Source organism: Malaclemys terrapin, chromosome 2, assembly GCF_027887155.1.
Source record: "Malaclemys terrapin pileata isolate rMalTer1 chromosome 2, rMalTer1.hap1, whole genome shotgun sequence".
NCBI lineage: Eukaryota > Metazoa > Chordata > Testudines > Emydidae > Malaclemys > Malaclemys terrapin.
The window spans coordinates 221,489,617-221,508,756 of record NC_071506.1 but is presented as its reverse complement, the minus strand read 5'-3'; the positions used below and the strand labels follow the sequence as shown (position 1 = coordinate 221,508,756).

The following is a 19,140-nucleotide window of genomic DNA, read 5'->3' as shown; positions in this document are numbered from 1 at the left end:
GTCAGAGTCCCGATCCATACGCTGGTCTCGTCCACAGCACCGCTCGCAGTCCCGGCACCGATCTCCATCTCGACGCAGGTTGCACTCGCAGTGCCACTCCGCCTCACAAAGATCTTCGTCCCGCTATGGTCGGTACCAGTCCAGCTCCCAGCACCGATCCCGATCTACTCGGAGTCAATCTGGGCACCGCTCCGCCCATAGATCTTCATCGAGATCCAGTTCTGCCTCCCAGCACCGATACGACCGTTGGTCCCGATCCAGGTCGCGGTACCGCTCGAGACTGCGGCACCGATCTCCATCTCCACGGCGCGAGGCAACTACACAGGACACTGTGACCCAGCATGAGCGCTCGGCTCCGCCTTGGCCGTCCCGTCCCAACTTGAGGTCGTCCCAAGCGGAGAGCGGCTACCACGTCCATGACCAAGACGCGGACAGTGCTAGCCAATGGAATGACAAGGGGCAGGATCCTGCTCAAGGACCCCCACAATGTTCCTTTTGGACCCCTTGGGCATACCATCAGATCCAAGGTGTCCCCTTGGGGGCGTCTCGCTTGGCCCACTCGGAACCCCGGGTCCCGGAGGCCACTCTCAGTTGCCCCCTGCCCCCGGGGGCTCGGAGGCGATGGCCCTACCCTCAGCTCAGGCCCATGCCCCTAGCATGGTGGACCTAGAGCAGCCAGACCCGTGCCAGCAAGTTAGTTCCAGGCGTATCCTCCTCATCTTCGCCTGACAAGGTGGTGGCGGGTATGTCCTCCTCTGGTCCCCCACCTATAGACCTCCGCGCACACCAAGACTTACTTCGCAGGGTGGCACAAAACATGAACCTCCAGGTGGAGGTCGAGGATCCGGTGGTGGACATTTTATGTGCCGATACCCCGACACATTTAGCCTTGCCGTTTTTTCGGACCATGCAGGCAAATGCCAATACAATCTGGCAATCTCCGGCGTCTATTCCCCCCACTGCCAAGGGGGTGGAGAGGAAGTACTTGATCCCCTCCAAAGACTATGAGTACTTGTACATTCATCCCCAACCATGCTCCCTCGTTGTACAGTCCGTTAATGAGAGGGAAAGACACGGCCAGCAAGCTCCCGCTCCTAAATCCAACGACACTAGACACCTGGATTTATTCGGCCGCAAGAGCTATTCTACTGGCGGTCTACAACTCAGAGTGGCTAACCAGCAGGCCCTCTTGAGTCATTATAATTATAATACCTGAAACTCGATGGGGAAGTTCAAAGAGCTGGTTTTTCAGGAGTCCAGGGAGGAGTTCGGGGTCTTGCTAGAGGAGGGAAAGAAAGTCGCCAGGACATCTTTGCAGGCCTCGATAGATGCGGCAGACTCGGCAGCTAGGATTCTAGCCTTGGGCGTAGCTATGTGCCTCATTTCGTGGCTGCAGGTGTCCAGTCTTCCACCGGAACTGCAGCAAACTATCCAGGACCTGCCCTTTGATGGCCAGGGTCTATTTTCCGACAAAACTGATTTCAGACGCGAGAATCTGAAAGATAACCGGGCCATAATGCGTTCATTGGGCATGCATACCCCGGTGACGCAACATAGGCCCTTCCAACCTCAACCACAGCGCACCTGCCCCTAACCCCTGGCCGAGACAAGACTTCTCTAGAAGATGCGGCCGGGGTCGTAGGAAGAGACAATCTTGTCCTCAGATGGGCCAGAACCAGGGCCCCCCCCAAACCATCGGTGGGGTCCAAACAAAACTTTTGAAGGTGCGCCCGAGGGCAGAGCACCAGTCTCCTTACAGGATCCTTCCCCACCTTTCACCAACCGCCTTTTCTATTTCCTCCCTGCGTGGTCCCGCATAACATCAGACCGCTGGGTCCTACGTACAGTGGAAAGTAGATACCACCTCCAATTTGTTTTTTTCCTCCCCTTCCCACCCGCCTTCCCCTTCCCTCTTCAGGGACCCCGCTCAAAAGCAATTCCTCCTACAGGAGGTGTAAACGCTCTTAACTATCGGAGCTATAGAGGAGATTCCAAAGGAACTGAGGGGCAGGGGGTTTTACTTCTACTACTAATCCCCAAGGCAAAGGGGGGGGCTACGGCCCATTCTGGACCTGCACAGACTCAATAAATTCATGGTAAAGTTGAAGTTCCGCATGGTTTCCCTGGGGACCATTATTCCTTCCCTGGATTCTGGTACGCCGCCCTCAACATGAAGGACGCGTACTTCCACATAGCGATTCATCCGCCGCACAAGCGCTTCCTCCACTTTGTAGTCAACCAACAGCACCTCCAGTTTACCGTACTTCCCTTCGGCCTATCCACGGCACCAAGGGTCTTTACAACAGGGCCGGCTCTGGCTTTTTTGCCGCCCTAGGCAAAAAAGCCACCAGCCGCCCCCGCCCCCCAGCGTGGCAAGGGAGGGCACCAAGCCCGGCCGCGGGCCCGCAATCCCCGACCGGACAGAGCGCCGAGGGGAGGGCGGCGAGCCCAGCCGGGACTCTCCACCGTCCGCAGCGCCCAAAGCGCCGGGGGGAGGGTGGAGAGCCCCCGGCGGCCAAAGCGCCAGGAGGAGGGCGGCGAGCCTGGCCGGGGCTCTCCGCTCTCCCCGACTGGCCGTAGCGCCGGGGGAAGGGCGGTGAGCCCGGCTGGGGCCCCGCTCTCCCCGACCGGCCGAAGCGCCAGGGGGAGGGCGGCAAGCCCGGCCAGGGCCGCTCTCCCCGACCGGCCGGAGCACCGGGGGGAGGTCAGCAAGCCCGACTGGGGCTCCGCCGCGCCGCCCCAAGCACATGCGTGGTGGGCTGGTGCCTGGATCCGGCCCTGCTTTACAAAATGTATGGCCATTGTGGCTGCCTCACTCCGTCGACATCGGATCCAAGTGTTTCCATACCTCGACGATTGGCTCATTCGGGGTCACTCCGAGGTCCAGGTGCAATCTCATGTTCAGTTCACTATGAGCTTGTTCATACAGCTGGGCTTGCTGCTCAATGTCGAAAAGTCCACTTTGCAGCCAACCCAGAGAATAGACTTCATCAGAGCAGTCCTGGATTCAAATCTCACCCGTGTGTGCCTACCGCACACCCACTTCCAGTCCATGGCAAGCATTATCCACGGCCTCCGAAGTCCCAAAGGGGGACTGTCAGAGTAGCCGGCAAGAAGGAACTGAGGGGGCGCTGGGTTGGCAGGGGCATATATCTGACGCCATAAGGGCGCCACTCCAGGGGGCGCCTCAGCCGACCCACCGAGTGTTGCTAGGGTAAAAATCTTCCGACAATCATGCATGCGGCGCGCACACACCAAATTGGAATGGATATGAGCAACACATCTTGAAGAACACGAGTACAAAGGTGAGTAACCGTCTTTTCTGTGCACACGTTAATTTCTGCAAAATTCTGCATTGCGCAGTGGTAGAATTCCCCCAGGACTATTGCCTGGTTTTTTGTTTCTCCACTGCCCACTTCCTCCTCCTGTTTGTGACCTTTTCTACTATTTCATTAGTTATATATTAAAATTAAAATGCCAAAAAAAACTGGAAAAGGAGTGTTTGTTTGTTCTCTATGTATGAAATACAAGAAAAACAATCCAAGAAATGCAGGAATACAAGAAAACCACTCACTTTCATTTGGTACAATATAGTAAGAGTTCATGCCTGTTTTACTGACTTCCTGCACAAACATCTCCATTTACCTCTGAAACCATTCAGGTATCTCCTGTCTTTATGTAAGGCATACTTAAGTAGGTAGACTCTATGGACAGAACACAAATATGCACTACATACACAGGCCATATCTGCAGTTGGTGTAACATCAGCATAACCCATTAAAATCAATTGATACATGCCAGCTTACACAAGCTGAGGATCTGGTCTTTTCAGTCTAGTTACTGCATGCTCTCATACTATTGGAGACATTAAGGCCTTGATTTTTAAATCTTCCTTTGATTACAGTCATAAATTATTACATTTAGATATCTAACTACTTGATTGCACCTGCAAAACAGATACAACAGTTCGTTAACAAAATGTTAGCATTTGTGCCCACAACTGACTGTAGGCACAAAACTGCGCCTGCGAAGTCAGAAACTAGGCTAAAGGACCCATACATGGCTATCAGTATATCAAATCAAAATCAAGCCATAACAAGGTTCTCAGTATCAAAAGTCTTTTTCAAATAATCAAGATTATTAAGAAAGTGTGCCAAAACCGAGTCATTTTTCACATGCACTTTCTGTGGACCTCGACATAATATAACAGTGACATATTGCTGACTGAGTACTTCATCACCGAGGCTAAGTACATCAAATGGCATACGTTTTCAAGAGATGTGATAAGTAGAGAGTATGCATCTAATTGCAGTACATCAGTATCCCAGCAATTAACCACAATGTTGGCTAATGGTTAATTTCTAATATCAAAGACATTAATCACACTAATAGAAATGCAGCATAACTTAATCTGAAGAGCATGACAGAATATGTGGTATGACGGAACTTGCATTTGACCATGTAGCAACACACTGACCATGCAGACATCCAGATTTGATATGTGTTCCAAGCTGAATGGGAAAAATGTTTACAATATATTTGGTGTGTTTCTTCCTCTAGTCCGGCTAAGAAAATGACTATACATGTAGTCAAATCGAATTGTTCCAACATATTTATGACAATGCGCAAATCATGTCAAACTGATGGGGAAGAATTGATTCCAACAAAAAGACACTGAAATTTAAAGCACCACCACCACCAGCGAGAATGTTCATTGGCAGTGAATATATCATGTCTGTCTCAGAAGTAGAAAAGATAGGTTGACAGTATACTGTTGTGTTGAACTCCATACTCTAACCCCAACAAATAAGCTCCATAAAATGGAAACTGATGTAATGAACGTTTCTCAGAAAACATTTCATGCAAGCCAGGATTCAACTATCTTTTGTTAACCTGAATCACAAACACTAATTCCCAAATAGAGAGTAGTTGCACCATAAAAGACAAATAGGCAGATAGTACAGAAATGAGAAATGCCATAAGAACAAATATGAATATCTATAGGAGCAATGGCAAAAAAAAACAATGGCAACATTTTAGATCAAGCATGAGGAAGAACATATCCAAACCCTTGCCACACAAACAAATACGCCCTAAAGTGACATGAACTGAGATGGTTGATATAAATGTATAATTACACGTCAGTGTAATTAATGCATATCTGTGTTAGGAAAAAAGCAATACAGCAGTAGAGAGGCTAGGACAACATACAAATACAAAATACAGACAGATTTCTCTCATTAACCACTAGGGAATGCAGTAGCTGAAGAAACTCCTCTAACGGCAATTGGGAGTAATGGAACCAACTGTTAGAGGCTATAAAATTTAACACGTATCTCATAGCACATGCTTCTTCTACCTCATTTGTGAAGTTTCAAACTTTATTACATAGCCAACCCTCAAAGTAATTATTGTAAAAGACAAAGGGTTGTTAAAGATTATACATGTTTTATTAAAAAAACAAAACAAAAACATATGCAATTAGATATTAATCCATATGCTCTATATTGCTAATTATTTACACCAGCGTCATGGAAAAGGCAATGTAAACCTTTATCTTCTACCCAAGCACTGTAAAGCTCTAGATTGACTTAGCTAGTTTCAATGTAAAATTCAACCTCAAACTTCACTAGTTTTATTAAGAAGTTGGAACAATTTAAATGTTTAACAAGCTGAGTTCTGAACAGTTGGTGACAAAGACACATCTCACAGCATCACTTAGAGTAAAAATGACTATGTAATGAGTTCATAAAACGTATAGCAAGAGTTTTACCTGAATTACAGACAATTATTTAAAATTCCATATTTAAGTACGTACCTTATTGGCCCCAGCTAACTGAAGCCAAAATCTTTATACCAGGTACCTAAAGATAGGCTATATTGAGGCATCTAAATAAAAACAGTTTCTTTCATGGGAGCTGTTACCACCACCCTTTGAAACACCACCCTTTTATTTATGTGCCTAAATATAGATTTATGTGCCTAAATATAGGTTTACGTGCATACCATCAGGCACCCAGAAAACAACAGTTTGGTCTGACAAATTCATGAACTTCTTATATTCTTTTTGAGGTCTGGAGAAAACTGAAGTGCAGCGAGTGAACCCAAATCTGAAGGTCTCTCAGGAAGTGATTTATTAATGAGTTTGGGTCGTACACAGCATGACTACATTTCGCATAGTGTCTTTCAAACAAACTGTCCCAAAACACTCCAGGGAGTTAAACACATAATCGAGTAAGAAAAAAATTAACAGTTAAATATACAGGGGAAAAAAAAACTTAGATTTGAAAAGAGAGTCCATGAGGTAGGAAAATACAGGAATTTTGTTGCATAATGAGGATGAGAAAGGAGGCCTGTGCTACATGAGCAAAGGATGTTTGGGTAAAAGTACAGAAAGACAAGGTACAACATGTAGACTGGAGAGAATATATCAAGGGCCTGGCATTGTTTTAACTAGATTTTGAAATAAATAAGAAACTTAATGGAGTAGAGTAATGAAATAATATAGCCTGACTTTATACATGTGATTAAAAATCACAGAAACCTTAAATCTAAGTCTGAAGAGCAGAAACCGGTGAAGAAGAGGTAACAAAGAATTCAATAGTTAGGAAGATAGAAGATGAAAGCACAGATCAGGAGTTAAGCAAAGGTGGAATTCAGGCAAAGGTACACTCGCAGTGTTGTGGAGGTGGAGATAAGTAGCTGTGGATGAGGGAGTCGAGGGAAGAAGAGGAGGAGAGTGCAGTGTTATCAAGTTACTGAGAGTGAAGGCAAATAGGAAATCTGAGTTGAGGCGTGAAAAGGAGAGGATTCAGTTTGCATGAGCATGATCTTCTTGTCCAAGTGTAATATTTCAACTTTGGAACCATTTATCAAAAGGGTATTTTCATGAAGCCATGAGGATACTTGGTCAAGGTGGACAGGTAGGAGTTATTAAAGGTGCTAGAGCAAATCTTTCAGAAAACATCCAGTCTTGATTTAAAAGTTGTCACCGATGAAGAATCTACCATGATTCTTGGTAAATTGTTCCAATGGTTACTTACTTTCACCATTCAAAATTTACACTTTACTTCCAGTCTGAGTTTTGCTAGCTTCAATTTCTAGCCATTGAATCATATTATATCTTTCTCTGCTAGCCTGAAGAGTCCATTATTAAATATTTATTCCCCATATAGCTATTTATAGACTGTAATCAAGTTACCCCTTAATCTTCTCGTTGTTAAACTAAATAGATTGAGCTCCTGGAGTCTATCATTATATAAGCTTTTTTGGCCATATAATCACATTGGGAGTTCATGTTCAGCTGATTATTCACCACGCTCTCCAAACCTTTTTCAGAGTCACTGCTTCCCAGTATAGAGTTCCCCATCCTGTCAGTATGGCCTACATTCTTGGTTGGTAGGTGTGTATATTTAGCCATATTAAAACACACATTATTTGCTTGTGCCCAGTTTACCAAGTGATCCAGAATGTTCTGAATCAGTGACCTGATCTCTTCATCATTTACCACTCCCCCAATTTTTGTGTCATCTTCAAACTTTATCAGTGAGGGAAGTGGGTGTGCAGTGAGGACTTTATGTTTTCTTCCAGGTCACTATTAAAAATGTTAAGTAGCACAGAGCCAAGAACCAATCCATGTGGGACCCCACTGGAAACACACTGGCTCAATGATGATTCTCCAATTACAGTTACATTTTGAGACCTATCAGTTAGCCAGCTTTTACCCCATTTAATGTGTGCCATGTTAATTTTATATTGTTTTAGTTTTTTTAATTAAAATATTGTGCGGTACCAAACCAAATGTCTTACAGAAGTCTTATTACATCAACACTACTACCTTGATCAACCAAATGTGTAATCCCATCAAAAAAGATATCAAATTAATCTAAAGAATCTATTTCTCATAAATCCACGTTGGTTTGCATTAATTATATTACCTTACTTCAGTTCTTTAGTAATTGAGTCCTGTATCAGCCACTCCTATATCTTGCCTGGGATTGATGTCTGACTGACAGGCCAATAATTCTGTTTACCTGGGTCATTCTGTTTACCCTTTTTAAAACTTGCCATAACATTAACTTTCTTCCAGTCTTTTGGAACTTCCCCAGTGCTTCAAGACTTATTGAAAATCTATATTAATGTTTCAGCGAGGTCCTCAGCCAGCTCTTTTAAAACTCCTTTATGCAAGTTATCTGGACCTGCTGATTTTAAAATGTCTAACTTTTAATGTCTAACAGTAGCTGCTGTTTAACACTCTCCAGTGGTACTAGTGGGATGGAAAGAGTGTTATCATTAGTTGATGAGCCTATATCATCTGTTTTTCCACAAAAACAGAACACACATTTATTGAAAAATTCTATATTTTCTGCATTATTATAGATAATTCTACCATTTTCATCTAGTAATGGACCAATATCATTATCAAGATTCTTTAGTTCATAATATATTACAAAACCTCTCTCTCATTGTTCTTAACTCTGCTCCCATATATTTCTCCTTGTATCTCTTGATTTCCCTTATCAATTTTCTACTATTCCTAATTTCTGATTAAAATTCATTTCTGTAAACTTCCACTTTTTTCCATTTGTTATATATTATTTTTTAATTTTTACAGCTGCCTTCACTGCCCTTCTACACCAGAACAACTTATTAAACAGTATGGCCTTCTTCCTCATTTGTGGCTTTTTGGGAATCTAGTAAGGTGTTTTTAAATGACTCCCAATGATCATACACATTTTTCTGATTAAAATTCTTCCTCACAACTGATTTGGCTTCTAATGGTTTTCAGTTTTGTGAAATTGGAGCTATTAAAGCACCAGTATATATGTAACTAGTCTTGATTTTATTCTGCTTGCATATTATAAATGTGATCAAGTCATGATCACTTGTACCTAAACTACAATTAATTTTTAGTTTTGTGATCAATTCCTCTTTATCTGTTAGGATAAGGTCTAATGACCGCACCGCACCTTTAATCGGGGGAGAAGGAATATTATCTGGCTGGCTGAGGGAAGAGGAACAGTGCTCTATGGGTGGGTGGGGAGGGGAGAGATCAGAAGCTGCTGCAAAAGCGAAGAATGGGTCAGGGTTGTGACACTGATTCATCCCCTGAGACCGGAAGGGCAGAAGGATTTAAAAGGGGGCAAGCCCAGGTGCCCTGTTCCACAGAGCAGGCAAGACAGCATCCACCCTCCGTGCCCTTTAGGTGGCAAAATACCAGGTTTGGTCAGGACCTGCTGTGGGGATCGTGCTAGCCGCCTCTGTTTAGGGGAGCTGGGAAGGAATTTTTCCCTCATCACCAGACTGGCCTAGGTGGAGTGGAGGTTTTTTCGCCTTTCCCACATTGGGTTCAGGGAAGGTTTTGTTGATGTGAGGCATGAAGGGAGTTAGGCTAATATGTCACAACTCATTATGTAAGTGTGGGGCAGCTGTCCAGTGCAGGTGCTTCACAGGGAAGGTATACACAGTCACTGGATAAATGGCTTGATAAAGGACTTAAAAGGTGTTGATTAAAGGAACAAAAGAGGGCAGGGGTGTGTGGGATTCCTATGAATGGTATGGCAGGGATCCCACCCTCCTTTCTTATAGCCCACCTTAGCCCTCCTATGTGGAGGGAGGTGGATAGGAAGGTCCCAGAAATGGGTTGGCTCAGAGGCCTGGATGGAAAAAGACAGGGGGCTGGCAGAAGCTCTCCGGGTAGTTATTGAATGAACTTGGGGTTACTGGCAGTGTGCACTTTTACCTGTTGAAAGCAACAGAGGGTCCTGTGGCACCTTTGAGACTAACAGAAGTTACCTGTTGGGCAGTCTTAGACATCTAATAATAAAGTTGCTGCCTGATTAAAATCATATCGAGTGTATCCTGTCCTTCTTTCGCTATAGCCGGACAATGAAGAATTCCCTCGTGTGGGCTGCAACACTTTTTGAGTTACGAAATTGTCATATATAATGTTTAAAAATTCCATGGATATTTTAGTACTGGCAGCAGGTGATCTCCAGCATATGTCACTCAAATCGAAGTCTCCTATGATCACACAGCTTTTTTCCCTGGACACATTGTAGATAGGTCTGTAAGGACGCAATCATCCTGTTCCCAATGTTTTTTAGTGGTCTGTTAGGACACGGATCCATAAGCATTCAAATTTCTTCTGAGTTATCAGTGACTCAAAACAGGTAATGCCATTTCTCACACAGACAACTTTCTACAAGTGAGGCAACCAACAAGGATACTCAGGAAACCTACAAGGAATTTATTTTTTATTTAATTAAGAAGATGACTGTTACTTTCAACTTATTTCATTTTGCTGTGTTAAAGCATGTTCACTTGCAAGTACTATAAATATATATTTTACAACAATATTTACCTTCTGACTGTCATGTTCAAAAGTCGAAAACCAATGTTCTGCAGTTTTCATAAGATGTGTGAACATTGCACTGAGGGGAAAAAATGGAAATTTTATGTTAAATAATACATTGCCCACAGAAGTAAAGGAAATGTAAAGACAACAGGAAGTTGTTAAAACTTACTAGGCGTCATGTTCCAGATATTCAGGGTTCAAAAGAGCTTTCATTTCCTCACTGAAACAGCCAAGAGTGAACAATCAAAATTTGAATATTGATTTTTGGTCAATGTTCCCTATGTACTATTATGTACTTATAAGCCAACTTTGTATAAAGTGCAAATGAGAAAAACTAGCCCTTTTTTTTTTTAATTAAAAAGAGTAACTCCATTGAACAAATGAAGTCTTTCCTTTCTATAAAGATCAAAAACAAATTAGCTGCCTTGTCTGAGCAACAATGAAGTAACCATCTAATTATTCCAAATAACAAATTACTGAATGTCACAATGTATTATTTGAATATGCTTGATCTAGACTAATTGATTACTGCACAATCTATCACTGTTTGTCCAAAACAAAAAAAATATGGTTACCGGTCAAATATGCAATATCAAAACATTAATTTATTTTGTTTTAATAGCTTCTATTTTTATTGTATTTTAACAGCAATTAATCAGTGACAGTACTTCTTATCCATCTACTTTGCTGCCTAGCTCCCTTTTCAGTGGGGATGGGATGCTATGCATATTACGTGGTTATTCTGAGTATCCTGCAAGCTTACTTTCCACTGAAGAGCATCTTGTAATGCAACTTCAGGATTTCTAAAGATAGACACTGAATGAAAACAAATACATGTAAGCACACTCCCATCCCTATGCTAACACTGATCTTAGACAATCTTGCTAAGAGAAGTTATGCTATAACCGGGGTAATTACATTATATTAATGCAGCTGGGTTCCAAAAGCAAATGTAGTAAGACAACTGCAAAATATGGCTGCACAACACTAAGTGATTCAAGGCAACTTGTTAAAAAACAAGTAGACGCTTTATTCATGGAGCAAGAGAATAAAAAGCATTTGAATTTAGTTGAGGGACAATCATTTGTGTTGCAATTGTTATGTGTACACTATTTTCATGAAATGGAGAAACAATGCCTAAACTTAATATTACTTTAAAGTTAAATGACAGTCACATAATATAGCTATTAAAAATTGTATATGGGATGAAAGAATTATCGATCACTGAAATTTTTTTCTATAGTGATTATTTAAAGGTATGAGAAGAAAATATTGATATAACTTGTCCATGGACTTCTTTGAACTGCCTCCACTCTACAATGATAGAGATTAAAGCACATCTTGTACAATGCAGTGAAAATAGTATATGTACCGGTGTTAAGTTGATACTTTTCCTCTGGTTGGTCCCTCTCCCTTTTTTCACTGACTAAAATGTAAGAATTACTTCTTCTCCAAAAAGCCCCTTTAGGAGTTACTTTTCACTTTCATGGAGGCATGGAGGCAATTAATACATCTCAAAGATGAGCCTATTAATCATGATAAAACAAAAAACTAATAAAAGAAAACTCAACTATCAGTTTTATTTGGATAGACCTTAAAGCCAATATGTTAATTCTACAGAAGATACAGTTAATTATTAACTATACAATAATATGGAAAAATGTGACAATTTCTATATTACATGGATAAATATACAACACTTGCCTTGATTGTGCAGCTTCATTCGCATGTAAAAAGGCTTGGTGGTCACAATGCAGGATAAAGATTATAGGTGCTAAAAGTTCATGCATACCCTAAACATTAAAAGGAAACAGAAGTACAGTAAGATGTTTCATTCATGCACCAGCACAGTAATGCTCCACCTCAGCATCCAGCAGCCAATAATATTAGCAGCAGCAGCAGAATGAAAAGCAAGAAAATTTACATTCTTAGACTTGATTCATAATCAATGGGTTTTGTTTTAAACTCTGATTAAATCTAAGTGTTTATTCGCCTATAATATATGGGAAGCAAGTTATTCTCCCTTTTCATAAAGTAGCAGACAACAATTTGGCAACGGTAGACAAACCCGCACCTGGCAGTTACTCCAAGATCTGTGTTCATAAATATGAATTTTATTTATGATAATTACAATCATGAGCTACAGTATCAAGATCTGCAATAAGGACAAATTATGAAATCTAAACTGACTTTTATTTGATAATGTTCCAAAACTGGGATCTCAGTAGCCTTTGGAAAAAACAAAGGCAGCCATTTGAGGAATTAGAAAATGAGATATCCATGCCCATGGAGACCAGAACTAAAGGGTTTTTTTTAAAAGCATCTTCTTTATGTTTATATTAAAAGATTTATATGGGAAGATGTAGAAAACCTTTGCAAGCCAATACATGGCAAAACCTTAGTATTGTTCTTTTTCAGATGTTTGGTATCTATAGTGCAAAACCCAAAAAACCCTGAGTTAAGAAAGCACAGAGGTCAAACCAGAGATGGTGCCCTATTCAAACTGCTTCCACAATCTCAGATCAGATGAATGTTTTGGATAGAATGAACAGCAGTGAAATACCTCATTATATTGACATTTTAAATTGTCATCACTTGGCTGAAAAGATTACACCCCATTAAAGAGATTAAAAAGGCAAAGCAAACCTCTCCCAAATTATTGCTTCTGCCTCTATTTGTACTGTATTGAGGTTACATCTGAAAGGCCTTTTCCCCCCCACAATCAGAGGCACTTAGGGTGTCAAGCTGGTTCTTCAAAGAAGCCTAAACTCCCTTAGGCCCCTTTGATGGTCTCAGCCTTAGGAGAGTATCCGACACAGGTCGGACCACAAATCACCTTCTTGAACACTTCACTAAACTGCCATTCCAGCCTCCTGCCACAAGATGATGCAATTCATGTGGATGGGTGTGCCACAGCCAGTTAAACAACAGGGAGCCCAGAACCACCAGATGGGTCCCTTCAGCAGAGGAAAAGCCTCACAGAGGGAGGAGTTGTTCATCTGTGGAGTGTAGGGGTGCCAGAATAGAACAGCAGTAGTATGCAGAAAAGAAGTTCCCTCTTCAATACCCACTCCAAGAACACAAGGGAGCAGGATATTGTAGGGAGAGGGGTCGACGCAGATATTTGGAGGGAAGGTTTTATAAGAGAAGTTGCAGTATTACCAATCCCATACATTCAAAAATTGTGAGTCAGCCCTCCCTCCCCAATCATAAGATTTTTAAACAATAAATTTGGAGGGTTTTCTCTTTGCCTTCCAATTTATGAGCTTTTAGGGAACATTTGGGTAATGTTTTCAAGCTTTTCTCTGCAACAATGAGGATTAGAAATTTATGTTTGGGTGGTTTTTTTAATTAAAGCATTTGATTATTCCATGAACAGCTGCTTTCAGAAAATAATCAAATATGGCAAGACTTGTGATAAGATCACTAGTTAGCACCACCAGGTTTGGGAGAGAGGGACCTGCAGCATGGGAATGGGGAAGAGAAAGGAGAGTTTGGTAAGGCCAGAGAGAGGAAGATAGACAAAACAACCAAAAATACTGAGATAAATTGCAGGCTACATAGGCTGTAATGTTATTGACTTCCCACTCCCTAAAAGTTAAGCATAAATATAAAAATCTACTGTTGTCTAAATCTTCTATCACCCCATATATATGAAAATTGTGTAAGAGAAATGAAGTTGCTGAGAATGATTGTCTAACACAAACTGACTACCAAAAAATTAAACATACAAACTACAGAGTAAGAACATAAAAGGACATAAGACAGGATTAGTTATAGAAGATAAGAGCCCAGCATAGCACACAATTTCCCAATATTATAGCATAACTTGTGAATAAAGTAGAATCATAAAGTGACTATTCACATAAAACAGTAACAAAGCAAATGGATGATAAAATATCAGGATTTCAAAAAGACACCTCTGATCCTTCAGTTAAAAGAGCACTTTAAACATTTAGAGATTTTTGGATTGGTAGTAGAAGCCACTAGTGTATTATATACACATATTTTTCTACAGTACATCAACAGTTTACTAGAACTTTTTAGTGTTAATAAAAGGGTTGACAGAATTCAGATAATTTTATGACACTTGCCAACAACAGCAAAACACTGATTTCATAATACAGTCTCTGGTTTTAAAAGAAAACCAGAAATACAGCATTTCTAGAAATGAAATACAAATTGATACATTTCAACATTATATTGAAAAAGACAATATAATTATGAGTGAACAATGGCTGACCTAATGGCTTAACTTAATTATTTTATTTCTCTTTAATTAACTAGAGCCAGAATTTTGGCACCCAAATCTGTACGGCCTTTTGAAGATAATGTTAATGATCATTTTTATGAAAAATAAATATACTCGCTTTATACTTCTACACGTACCAATGCTTTTTAGAAAATCAAAGATCTACTGATGTTTAAATCTTAAAAGTCTCTATTACTGTTTTGTAAACTTCTATTCACCCATAAATATGACTGGGGAGAGTAGTATATTTTGCTAGTCAAATAAAATCTTACTTCATATATTGGTCAAAAAAAACAATGAAACCTACTACAAAGACACACACACACACACAAAACATACATACAAATTGCTCCTTGTAAGAAAGCATTGTAAACCTTTGCTGATATTGTGAATTAATTTTTTTAAAGTACAGTTTCAATTAAAAGCTGTGAACTTGACCACTTTTATAACTGATGAGGTATAACAGTGTTCCAGACCTTGGAAATCTACAATCTAGCTAGGTTTGTATGGATCCAAGTCACTGTAGACCCAGGGTGCCTCCCAAATATTTAAACCCAGAACTAATAACAACAAGGTCTTTTGTTCTTCCACACTAGCCTTTCAGAGAAATAGCTTCAATAAGATAAAAGGGTTTTGTTTGCTTGTTTTTACATTTGTGTACAAGTAGGCCTTTAGTGTGTAGAAACTGAGAGAAAGATGCGTCATTTGTATTTAGTTCTAAAACTTGTTATTACACCAATTTCTTAAAGGACTGACTTGCAAAATTTAGGTCCAGTTCCTGTAAAAATGTTATCTACTGCATGCATGAATCTCCCCCTACCAGTTAACTGTTGCAATATACCAAGGAATGTTGCTGTCATGGGAGATCATGATCACAAAGGCAGAGGGGATCGCAAAGGTAGCTAGGGCCATGAAGGGCTTTGAATATCAGGGCAAACACATTGTACTGGACTTCGTGGTTCCCTTGGGAGCCAGCATGGAACACTTGAGTGATGTGTTAGTGCAACCCTAACTGCTAAGCAGACCAGCGTTATGTTTTGTTAGCTGAAGCTATTTTGGGATGTGTGGCTTCATTCCTAGATACAAAATGAAATAAGCAAACCTGTAGGTCATGAATGAGTGGATTACCATGGACAGGTATTTGACAGGATTAAGAGAGACCAAAAATTATACGCTGACCTCACCACATACGCAGTACTTCTTGTCAGCTAATCCTTGACAAAGTATTGACAGGGGCTTTGAAAAAGAGAGTCATCTACAGGCAAGAGGGCCAAGCATACAAAGAAAAGATGGTTATTATTGATGATAGTTTTGTGGAGGCATTCTTGATTCAAGAATGCAGATCCTGGAAACAAGCAATGGTGATGGGAATGGAAAAAGAAGGGACTAAGAAGAGAAAGATTAGTTGGCTGTTTTGTGACTTTGGCACAGCACCACAATTCTTGGCTACTGCACTGAACACTTGTCATAGATATTAGCCATTTTTCATCATTCCAATTCATTTTATTTTCTGCCCTTTACTCCTCCCTTCACTCTCATGGCAACCTTCTTCTGAAATTACTGCACTGTTGAAGTGACACCAGTCAAAAACAGAGGTAAAAAGAAGTTTTCTTTCTCAACAGCCTGTAGGCTCTCAAAATTGAACCTGTTCTTTTATCTACCTATGTTCATTTAGCCCACCAAGCAGTCTTTATTAAAGCCGAGGCATCAGGCAGTCAAAGTTCATTAATACCATTTATATAATCTCTGCAGTTTCAATTAACTCAGCAAGACACTCTACTACATGATAACAGTCTCATTAATTCAATAAAATCCCATAACTATTAACAATATGGTCTATGTTAAACGGGGTGTCACCTAGTACAAAATAATAGCTTTAACAGCTTGTGATGAAACTCAGGGTGGTTTTTTTTTTTTTTTTTTTAATTTGATCTAGCTAAATATTCAAGCCTTACGTAGCAAGGTATTATTTCTCTGTAAGGAATCTACGGGATCTTAAACACAAGCAGGGGGTAATTAAGTCTTTTTAAGTCATATCAAAGAGTGAAATTATACTTCTTGTTTAATAAATGATACACTAAATTAGCTAGAATGTGATCTTCCATCTCCCCCATCACATATACTTTGGGTTATATACACTAGAAATGAGGAAGGCTGGGTACTGTTGGAGTGTTTTCCACAACAGTGCCCTGAAAAATACGGCTTGCTGATCTAAATTTTTCTCTCCATGACACAAAGTAGCTCTCTACTCGCAGTCCATCAAAAATAAAAAATAGCCAGCTGATAGAGATTTGCTGTTTTTGTTAACTGTATATTTGATTTTCGATATCATCTACAAGACAGTTCTTGATAAGTTGCTGTTTCAACTCAAATCTGCCGATCTTTTCATGAGACTCAAATAATTTCCTAGCTTGGGGATGGAGTGGTTGCAGAATGTGTGAAAGGATACACTATGTTATAAATATTTGTACGCTTATAGCAACTCTGCATTTTTGTCATAATCATTTTCTGTCCACATACAGTTTCTCTACAGTTTAGTTCTTGTTCATTGTTACTCAGTTCTTAGTCTCTGCACTTAATGTTAAATTACTCCAAAAGTAAACATAAAATATTCTGATTTCTATGTTTCTTTCAGTACTGTACATGAGTCTTGTTAAAGCATTTAAACATTATGCTCATTTTAAAACCTTAAGAGCAAATGCTGAATTTAGCTTTCATCTTAAAATGAATGCACAATTGGTGCATTTGAAATGTTATCTTTTACCTTTTAACAGTAGGAGACTACTGGTTTGGGTAGATATTCTATCTAGTAATATAATGGAACTTGTATTAACATATATATTGATAAAAAGATTAAAAACTTTTCAGCTGCACCCACTATATTGCATCATATTTTGGTGCTGCAGTATATGATCAATGGCCAAACAGCGAACGTACAGTATATCTGCATCATGTTGTAGAATTCATAGAAGAATTTCAAATGTTATGTTGTGAACTGCTTGATTATCCCTAATCAACCCTTCAACTTCTTTATATTGTTATTCAGTATCATATATTTTAACTGTGGTGCATATATTCAGTATTTATCCATCTAAGCCCAGAAAAGCTTTTGGTTTAAAAGAGGTTGTTAATAAACATTCAGAAAAGTTGGAAGATAAGATTTAGCAGCTTACAGAAGACAATTTGAGGGAATGTCTTATCATGAGGAGGAAGCATATGTGCTTGAATGAGCTTACTTTTCTTACCATGCAGCAGACAAGTAGCTCTTTGATTGCTTAAGCATTATGATACAACTTTGGATACAATAAAACCTACATTATTGTTCAATCATTTGTCAAGCTCTATAGAAAATGTTGAGTCAATGGATGCCACCTGTATGATATTTTCATTACCTGTTTATAAAGCAACTGCTCATTTTCTCTAGCATAACAGAACAGAACATCTGTAAGAATTTTTCTCACACTCTCTTGCTGGAAATACTGCATTTCAGGAAATCTGAAAAAAGAAAAACATTTTATTAATGTAAACCACATAGCTCACAAAAACTACCTCAGACACTTGATTTAGATATACATCTGGGCATCTATAAACAGTCCTAGGTATGCTATTATATCTGTTCTCAGGTACCCATTTTCTCTATGTATTGGGGTTCTTCTAGAATAACAATTAAAGGAAAAAGTTGTGGTATTTATTTTGCATGCAAAACTTTGTGAACCATATAATTTAGCATATATCAAGCCTCTAAGTATATATCACATTGAAGGCATGATACTCTATGATTAAAGACTAGAGTTATACAAGAACGAAATTAAATGGCAGGTAGAATGTTCTAATTACCCAATTTTTGTAAGTAACCATGCCTGAAGCCGGGCGGGGGGGAGAACACGTTGTCCAGGCTTGCTGCAGGAAGGTAACAGTGCATTACTGGAGGGAGGGGGACAAGGAGGTCAGAAACTGCTGTAAAAAGGTGGCTGGAGGTCAGCTTGGCGACACTCACTTATCCCCTGGGAATGTAAGGGTGGAAGCTTTTGAAAGGCACAAATCCTAGTGTTAGAAGCCATTTCTCCAGGCAGCAAGCAAGGCAGCACTCACCCTCCCACCCCTCGAGGTGCAAATATCAGGTTGAGTTAGGACCTGCTATGGGCATTGCGCTAGTCACTCCTTTTTAGGAGGGATTGGAAGGAATTTTTCCCTCACCACCATATTGGCATAGGTGGAGTGGGTTTTTTTCGCCTTCCCCACATCGGGCGTCAGGGGTTTTATGGTGAGGAGGGAAGGGGGTTAAAGCTATGTGTCACTATGGAGTGCAGGTACTCCATAGGGAAGGCATCCAGTGACCAGATAAGTGGCCCGGTAAAGGCCTGGGAAAGGAGGAGCTGATTAAAAGAATGGACTGGGGAGTGGTTCAAGGCTCCTATGATTGGTACCACAGGGAGCCAACCCCCCTTTCTTATAGCCCACCTTACTCTTCCTACCGGGGTGGGGGGCGGGGGGAGAGGGAGAGGTGGGTGGTAAGGTCCAAGCCATGAGT

The 19,140-nt window shown here is 40.6% G+C and overlaps 1 protein-coding gene across 1 annotated transcript in view; it reads right to left on the bottom strand.

The window, feature by feature from the left end:
* TBC1D5 (TBC1 domain family member 5) overlaps positions 1–19,140 on the bottom strand; it is a 286,376-nt gene that overhangs the window by 193,788 nt on the left and 73,448 nt on the right. The window contains exons 7-10 of the mRNA XM_054020011.1: positions 18,002–18,104; positions 12,062–12,150; positions 10,527–10,577; positions 10,364–10,433 (exon numbers count right to left, since the gene is read on the bottom strand). Coding sequence (XP_053875986.1) covers positions 10,364–10,433; positions 10,527–10,577; positions 12,062–12,150; positions 18,002–18,104 — 313 coding nt within the window. The remainder of the gene's footprint in view (positions 1–10,363; positions 10,434–10,526; positions 10,578–12,061; positions 12,151–18,001; positions 18,105–19,140) is intronic.